Below are 9,393 nucleotides of genomic sequence, written 5' to 3' on the forward strand. Positions count from 1 at the left end.
CTACTTATACCACCTTCATTCAACCAAACTTGTCTTTTTGAACACATATTTATCTTTCAAATTTTAATAGTATACTAGTTTAGGTGTACGCATCTCGCGCATGTATCTCACTTTATTGAATTCAAATGTTACACTAAATAAGATATTTGTTTAAATAATAAAGATGAATACAATAATTAAATTCAACATCTTATGGAGTTTAATTAATTAAACCTAACTTTTACCAAAAAAATTTATCAAAGCTGATCAGCATTCATCTACCACATGTAAACTGTAAAAAAAAAAAAAATACGATGATAGAGACATCAAACAATATAATTAAATCTACTTTTTACACAAAAATTTTCTCAAAGTCATCTAACACTCTTCTACCACCTGTAAACTATAACAAAATAATACGATAATACAAATATCAAAATAATACAACTAAACTTAACATTAACACAAAAAAAATTTCTCAAAATAGAGATATAAAAATAGTACAATTAAATTTAATTTTTACCCAAAAAAATTTCTCAAAGCCGACCGACATTCATCTACCACCTGTAAATTCATCACTATGACCTGTAAACTACAACAAAATAATACAATAGTGATCACAAAGCTTCAGTTTTGATGAAAATAATTCTTGTTTGGGCTAAAATTTTGACCCTAAAGAATGACTTGAATGAAAATAAAGAAGATATATATACACACGTTGAATTCTATTATGTTGACAAAAACAGTGAAGAAGTTAAAGGTTAGAAAATTAAACATACATCAATCTAGACATGCAACTAAATCAATTTAGATTAACATCAATCATATTTTTTCAATAAGTAAACCGATTTCTTTTCTAGTTTAACGTGTGTCTCAATATTTATAAAAACATTTCCTTAATAGAGTCCTATTTTAAGAGTATTTTTCTATCCTATTTTAGGAATATTTTTCTAATTGATCATTACAAAGAAAAATATTAATTGATTCTCCTTCCATATATTTTAGGAATCTAGTTAATATAATATAAATAATTAAATAATAAATTGAATAAAATAGTGAAAAAATAGTTTTGTTTAAATAGAGGTTTTCTAATGAAGAGTAAAAAGTTTAAATTCTAAGGTATTCACACTTTTAATATATTATTGATTATTGATTATAGATTATAAATATACATATCATAAAACAAATAATTATAAAATTAATTAATACCTCTAAAAAAAATCCATTACTTTACCTCAAACTAGAGCTCAGGCCAAACAATCACTAGCTAAAAAAATCATAAGGATTGGTGTGGTGCAGCACCTCACCACTTAATTAAGAGATTGGAGGTTCGATCCCTATTTCTAATTTTAAACCAAAAAAAAAAAATCACTAGCTAATAAAAAACATTTTAATTTTAAACTGAGAGAGATTTGGTTGGTAAACCGAAAACAAAAGGAAGGCCAAAACACCAAAGGAGTGGGGAGGGGAAGATGAACTTCCTCCGTAGATTAATAGCGTCCCCAAGCTCTCGTTCCCAAGTTTCTGAATTTGCGAAAAGGTCCTTCAAGACTTCAACAAATCATACTGGGTCCATTGTTGAATCCGCCTCAACTTCATTGGTCCATGGCATTCATCAATTTCATTGCCCTGTAAGTTTCCTCTCTCCTCTCATTTTTGTCTACATTTCTATGAATTGAATTATTAAAATTGGATTATGAGCTTTTATTTGATTGTTATTTGTAAAGGGTTGATTTACAAATATTATCTTGGTAGAGAGGGGTCCAAACCCCGTCGGTGAAAAGTGTAAGTTTACACATGGTTAAAATTATTATTATTATTATTATTATTATGTATGTAAAGTAGTTCTTGAAGCCTTTCAAATGTGTTTAGTTATTGATATTTTGAATCCCCTTAATGGGAGTACCTGGTAAAGTTGTTGTCATATGATAAGGAGGCACGGGTTCAAGTCTTGGAAACAACCTCTTTCAGAAATGCAAGATAAGGCTGCGTACAATACACTCTTGTGGTGGGACCCTTCATTTAGTGGAAGCTTTAGTGCACCGAGCTGCCCTTTTTTTTTTTTAAATCCCCTTAATGAAAATCTTGGCTCCGCCTCTGTGTGGGGTGGTGGATATGGGGCTACGAGGGCGGTCTTGAACATGAGGTGTGTTGGAGGGTGTGGAGGGCACTATCAATGTGGAATGCCACTTATGGAACTTATTTTTCCTAGACAAGTCATTTTCCTCGTAATTAAGAACTTGTTTTTCTAGGGAATTTTTTTTACAAAATTTTTTACCAATTGAATGTGAGAAAATGGAAAAATGTTTTCATCTGTGATGTAAGCACCCTTAAATTCTTTTATTTTTTTATGGATAGGATGTGGTAGGAATCCTTGCAAGACTATCGGATTGCATAGCATCAAAGGAAGGAAATATTCTCAATGCTGACATTTTTGTTCCTGATAACAATGACGTCTTTTATTCCAGAAGGTTTTTTTTTCTTCGTTCTTTTTTAAGAAATCTTAACCTGCTAAAACACTTTCTTATTCCTTCAAAAGATATGGTAAAAGTTCCCGTGAATTATTAGATAAGTTATGTAGTATTCACCCAGCAGAAACGAAAACACTGGGTGATTACTTACCATTTGTTCTAGCCTTGGTGGATAGAATTACCTGGTACTTGTTGCTGGTGGGAGTTGGTAGGTATCCCGAGGTATTAGTCAAGGTGCACGCAAACACCATGGCTATAAAAAATGTTATGTAGTATTCACATGAAATTAGTTTGAATGGAGTGAAAGGATATATGAGATTCATATGGATGACCTCAACTAGTTTGGGGTTGAGGCATGGTTGATTCTCTGATTTCCAATTATTTGTCGAAAAGAAAAATCTGATATAATGACTATGACATTTCCTTTATCGGAGAAATAAATTCCTTTAGAGCATAAACTTAAGGCATTGAAGAGTTGTTGCCCCCTGCATCAAAGGGTGTGGTCTAACGGTTAATTAAGTGGATTAATATTGTGGAGATCATGGTTAAAATTTCGAGATAAAAAACATTAGGTGATGTATTCCCATCTGTCTAAACCTGGTAGGCAGAGGTACCCGGTAGCTCTGTTGGTAGGATATAGCAACTGGTGGAATGATATAATGCACATAAATTGGCTCAGAAACAACACTCATAGTTTAAAAAGAATCTAATGTGCTGCCCCTAATTATTTAAGTTATTTACTTTTTTGAGATTTGTTGATCAATGGTTGCTGCGTTCTTTTATTGTCATAGTTGACGTAATATAATTCTTCTGTTTCACCTCCTTGGTATATGTTAGCGAGAGGCAGATCCGCGAGTTAAAGGGAATGGGTGCATCTTTCAGCAAAGGTAAATCCAGGATTTAAAATCTATGGATTTGAAGTTCTGCAAAAGTTGACAGTGATCTCAAACTAAAATCAACGGAGTATCAGTTCTTGGTGTTTGTAAGTGTGTACAAACAACAACAACAAACCCAGTGTATTCCCACTTAGTGGGGTCTGGGGGGTAAGATGTACGCAGTCCATACCTCTACCTCTGATGAAGTAGAAAGGCTGTTTCCGAAAGACCCCCGGCTCAAGTCACGAGATATCACACAAACACATAGTACAGCACAGAAGCAGATGACATAACATAGATACGGCACCCATAAGGAATATAAAACAGAGTAAAGCAGGAATGCAGGAATATAAAGCAGAGGAAAGCACACATATTCGTAATAAACATGGAATACGGAACACGGAACATTGAATACGGAATCATAACAGGAATACACCTCCACCAATTAATTCCCTACACTAGCGACCCGAACTGGCCCTAATCCTCTGCCGTAATTCGCATCTTCCAGACCTTCCTATCTAGGGTCATGTCCTCGGTGAGCTGTAACTGTTCCATGTCCCGCCTAATCACCTCACCCCAGTACTTCTTCGGTCTACCCCTACCCCGTCTAAAACCATCCAACGCTAGCCTCTCACACCTACGGACCGGGGCATCCATGCCCCTCCTCTTCACGTGTCCGAACCATCTCAATCGTGCTTCCCGCATCTTACACTCCACTGAAGTCACACCAACCTTCTCCCGGATAAGTATGTACACAACAAATGATAAAATCAATGAAGCATGTTGTAATAACATAAACATATGCACTATGTGCTTAAATCAATTCAGAAGTATATGGTATAAATTACTAACCAAACGAACCTAAAAGGTTTAATCTGTTGCAATATTCCCTGACAAAATGATTATTCAGTCAATAAATTACTAATAGTTAAAGGAGCATCATGATTCTTTTAGGGCTCCATGAAATTGCTAACTTTATGCTCTCTTAAGACCATGCTGTGAAATCTTTGACCCCTTAAGTTAAGGATTTCTGAAGATCAATCCCTACAAAAATTTTTAAAAAAACAACACAAAATGGTTCCTTCTTTAGGTAAGTCGAAAAACAATGTCGTGTCTTGAAGAAAAGGGTTGGATAGTGTAGTGTTAAAGAAACCCTCCAAGGCTCCAACCATAAAGTTTTGTACTGAATCATCAAGGAAGCATAATGGAAAAGGACCACAGGTGAGCTCGTGGTTTGGAGCAGGGCTGGAGTTTAAGAAGGCTAACGTGTATGCAAGTGTTGGTGGTTGGATTATTTGCTGAAGTGCACCATATCTGCCGAAAGCAAATAAAATGCATTAATAATTGTTTACTCTTTGATTTACGAGGCAATTGCTCATTTTCCAACAGCACTGTGAAGATATTTTCTGTTCTGATGTAATTAATCAGCTGTCTCCACCCTGGTTCTCCTTTTTGTCTGCCAGTAAGTATAACAATTATAGAAACTAATTCTTCATGCAACTTACAGTGAGTTTCTCTTTGACCCTGCTAAATGGCCACGAGAGCAAATGGATGCAGACTTCTCTAAGATAGCTAAAAATTTCAATGCAATGAAATCTATTGTCCGGGTACCTGATATTGATCCTAAATATAAGATTGCAGTTCTAGCTTCAAAGCAGGTATTGGTTTTTAAACTTCTCAGAGCTGTTTAAAATCTAACAAAGTTAAATTATTTAGACCCTTTTGATAGTACTCACATAAATAGTCACATTTTTGGTGCAGGATCACTGTCTTGTCGACTTGTTGCATGGTTGGCAGGACGGGCGGCTTCCTATTGACATAACTTCTGTAATAAGGTAAAGTACGGAACTACTTCATTACAGTGATCCAATGTCGTTATAAGGATTGTTTATGCTGTCATGCTTTTTCATCAGCAACCATGAACGAGGTCCAAACACTCATGTGATCCGGTTTCTTGAGAGACATGGAATTCCATACTATTATTTGCCAATGACTAAGGAGAATAAAAGAGAAGGAGAAATCTTGGAAATAGTTAAGGATACTGATTTTTTGGTACTTGCTAGATACATGCAGGTAATCAATGCACGAGACATAACTGTTAATCTTGTTTTCTCTTGCATAGAAATAATCGTTGATCTGGTCAATTGGGACAGTTCTTTATCATGAGACATGTTCTACATAGCTTTTTCTATTTTCTAAACAAATTGATTTAAAGTAGTCCTTTGTCTGATTTGTCATGACATGCACCTCTCTTATATAACACTAACTGTTTATCATGCAACGTGTTGGCACTGTTCTTTATCACGAAACATGTTTTGGATTGTTATTTTTATGGTCCAAACAATTTTTTAAAAAGTAATCTTTTATCTGATTTGTTATGACCTGCGATATTAGACAGATACCTTGTACTTGGACCCTTAAGTTAAGCTGCTTCTGTATAATAGAAATCTGCAGTGGTTTTATGCAGGTATTATCTGGGGACTTCTTAAAAAGCTATAATAAAGATATCATTAATATTCACCATGGCTTGTTGCCATCATTCAAGGGTAGTAATCCATCTAAGCAGGTTATTTCCCGTCTCCCTTTCTTCAAGCGGCCATTTCCCGGTTCCCCTCTATGGAGTTACAGTTTTATAAGATTTATTTATCTGTTTTAGGCTTTTGATGCTGGTGTTAAGTTGATTGGGGCGACAACTCACTTTGTTAGTGAAGAACTAGATTCAGGTCCAATCATTGAGCAACTGGTAATAGTTTTCATGTTAAAATCATGGTATCGGTGTCATTTTTGAAGCTTCTTGTTTTTGTTTTAGAAAACTGTTTGGTGATACTTAAAAGTGTGATGATTTTAATCTTTATTTCCTTTTCATCTCTTTTACTTGTGAAGCTAAAGCTATTCTACTGATCGAAGTATTTTGCAAATATAATTGACAATTTGACATCACTTGCAATTTGTGAGGTTGTATCTACAAAAATTTAGGTTGACATAAGAACTGGTTTTCCAATAGTCTGCTGTATTTACTGGACCAGCTTTCCTTGTTTTCACCTTTTTATACATGCCACCAAATATTGTAAACTATCGTTTACAAAAGAATTGCTCCTTAGTTCGCATTCCCATGTTAAACTTGGTGATTCATGAATTCTTTAATTTCCAATATGATAGCTCTGACAAAGGTTTAATCCCTAATGTCAAAAGCTGTGTTAATAGGGTTTGATGGTGTAACCTGCATCAAGACAGTATTTGTAAAATATATGGTATGGTATTCAATTTCCTTAAAGAAATGATTCCCTCTCTCAATGCATCAATATTATGCATAAGCATAATGGTGTACTAGGTGAAATTACGACCTGGAGGCAACCTGTCATTTCCCTCAACGAAACAACTAGGCCTCGTCCCAGACGACATATTATTCCTGTCAATTGATGCTATTCCTTGTGATTTTGATCCCTCGCTTTTCCTCTCTTGTTTGTGTGTGGTTTTGTTTCTCCAGTCATTGTTTCTCTTTGTTATTTTATATTTTCTTACATGTGATTGATTGTTTACTTCTTTATACAAGTTTTCGCCACCGCCTTATTTATACTCCCAGCTTTTATAGTCGCAAATCTTTGATTCTTCAGGTTGAAAGAGTTTCTCATAGAGATAATTTGCGGACTTTTATACAAAAGTCTGAGGATGTTGAGAAAAGGTGTCTTGCAAAAGCAATCAAATCATACTGTGAGCTGCGTATTTTCCCTCACGAGGCAAACAAGACTGTTGTTTTTAGGTCCTGATTGAAAAGAAAGCTGTGATAGCTGCATCAATATCTTGCTATTCTGTCCATCATTCAGTGATCATGGATATCATCGTTATCACCCAGTTATCCAAGTAAAACTTCCACACAGAACACTCCGAGAAGTAAAGACAGAAAAGATGACTGGTTCGTGACAAAACTACCAGAAAATAGAAATAGTGGAAAAAGGAAAGAGAAATAAAGAGCTCTCATCTGAATTCATGTTGTAAAACTGGATGATTTAAGACATTGTCTTGATGTCTTTTTCCCCCTTTTCAGATGCAGCAAATATTTGTACAAGTTCCAAACTCTCTTCTTGATATCAAAAGTGCCTCAAAGCTACTTTCAATGGTTGCTGAACTAAACTTTTTATCATTTGATTTTTTTTTTTTTTGTGTGTGTGTATCTGGTGTTGATACTTATTGGCTCAACGACTAATCCAAATTTTCACGTAAGGCCAGTTAAAAAGGAAGCATTCCTTATCAGGGATTTATCCATTCCCACTGCTTGAATTATGTTAATGTATGATATTGAGGAGATAGAAACAGGAGGCACAATATATTCTCAACATGACTGGTTTTTCACTTGGATCCTTGCCTATGAGATATCTAGGTCTGCCACTCTCTCCAAGGAAATGGAATAGAGTAGACTGTCATCAACTAGATGAGAAGATAACCAGCAGAATTAGCACTGGTTACTCGAGAAAATTATCCTATGCTGGTCGGTTATAGATTATAAATGCAGTGTTGTGTGTTGTTCTCAATATGCAATTTCTGGGGCCAGTTTTTATACTACCTCAGAGTGTGCTCAAAGAGATTGGTAGGAAGTGCAGAGAATACTTGCGGCTGCGGGGAAAGACAGAAAGCCAAAAGAAAGTGTATTTAGTTGCATGGGGAAGAGTATGCATGCCAAGAAAGTATGGAGGTCGAAATGTTAAAAGGTTGTGTTAACTGGAATATTGCTTCTATAGGAAAGCTGCTATGGCAGTTGGCTACTAAAAAAGATGTGCTAAATGGGTGAATGAGTTGTGTATGAAATCTTGTAGTAACATCGGGGAGCACTGTCCACCCCAAGACTCCAGCTGGTATTGGAAGAAGTTGAATGGGCCGACGGATATTAATGGAACTCTGGTATAGAAGAGGAGTCTATCATCTTACTGCAAATTCATATTACTCAGTGTCAAGAAGTTATATTGAGTTGATGTTGCCAACAATCAGATTCAGAGAGGCTGAACTGATATGAAGCTCTGTGATGCTGCCCAGACGGAGAGTGATAATGTGGTTTGCTTACTAGGTTAAGTTGCTCACAAAAGAGAGATTACTGAGACTACACATCCCTATTTCAGGGAGTTGTGCTTGTTGTCTGTGTTATATGGGAACTCAAGAATCTCATCAGCATTTATTTGTCGATTGTAGCTGGATTGGAGAAGTAAGAACTGCACTGATAAATCGGCCAGGACTCTCACTGCCTGCCCTAACCATCAAGGAAAGTATGCGCTGGATCAAGAATAAGCATTGGAAGAACTTTAGGAAGGAGATTGCAGCTGCACAGTGTGGAGCTTTGATCTACTGCATAAGGCAAGCAAGGAACGGGAAGGTGTATAGGGACAGAAAAGTGAATACTTAGTTTATAGTAATACAAAAACAAAAAGAAATTAGAGAAAGAGTGAGTAGATTTACTGGAACAAAAAGAATTAGGGATGTCAAGGATTGATACATAGGATCTGTTGATGAGCTTGTATTTTGCTGTTTTGTTTCTTGGTAGTTTTTCAGAGGTTGCTGGTCATCTCTTAATAGGGATGCTGGTACTTTGCAGTTAGCCTTTGGATTTGGAACACTGTTGGTTGTTCTGATAATAATATTCACTGTTTCTTGCCAAAAAAAAGGGAGGCAGTCTGGTGCACTAAAGCTCCCGCTATGCCTGCGGCCGGGGAAGGACTGAACCATAAAGGTTTGTTGTATGCAGCGTTACCTTGCATTTCTGCAAGAGGCTGTTTTCATGGCTTGGACCGTGACTTCCAGGTCACATGGCAGCAACTTTACTAGTTATCCAGTCTCCCCTTCCTTGAGGTGATGAGTTTTAAATTGTTTTCAAGGTCAAATTTCCATCTTGTTTTCAACACATGAACAAGAAAAAGTCTAGGAGAATGATATCTTTCTTGCAAAACATTTTGCTAGTTGGGAATAATGAATTCTCTGTTTCTATTCTCCTTTATTCAAAGCTCATTTCATCCCAAAAACACCTATACTAAGTGAGTTTACAAAATTCTTACTAACAAGACCTGGCCTCACACTACCAAGAG

At 35.9% G+C, this 9,393-nt stretch overlaps 1 protein-coding gene across 2 annotated transcripts; it reads left to right on the forward strand.

The window, feature by feature from the left end:
* The first annotated feature begins 1,251 nt into the window (after nt 1–1,251).
* Nucleotides 1,252–7,456, forward strand: LOC107867757 (formyltetrahydrofolate deformylase 1, mitochondrial). Of its 2 annotated transcripts, XM_016714157.2 has the most exons (8): nt 1,252–1,610; nt 2,338–2,450; nt 4,833–4,983; nt 5,087–5,160; nt 5,239–5,398; nt 5,793–5,891; nt 5,982–6,068; nt 6,940–7,456. In XM_016714157.2, exons 1-8 carry the CDS (start codon nt 1,452–1,454, stop codon nt 7,090–7,092), a joined length of 996 nt encoding a protein of 331 aa, XP_016569643.1. In that variant the 5' UTR covers nt 1,252–1,451; the 3' UTR covers nt 7,093–7,456. The 2 variants fall into 2 exon arrangements, with proteins under 2 accessions (XP_016569643.1, XP_047249415.1); XM_047393459.1 differs by lacking the exon at nt 5,239–5,398 and having other exon boundaries at nt 1,378–1,610; nt 5,780–5,891.
* The last annotated feature ends 1,937 nt before the right edge of the window (nt 7,457–9,393 follow it).

Source organism: Capsicum annuum, chromosome 1 (assembly GCF_002878395.1).
Source record: "Capsicum annuum cultivar UCD-10X-F1 chromosome 1, UCD10Xv1.1, whole genome shotgun sequence".
In the NCBI taxonomy this organism is placed as follows: Eukaryota; Viridiplantae; Streptophyta; class Magnoliopsida; order Solanales; family Solanaceae; genus Capsicum; species Capsicum annuum.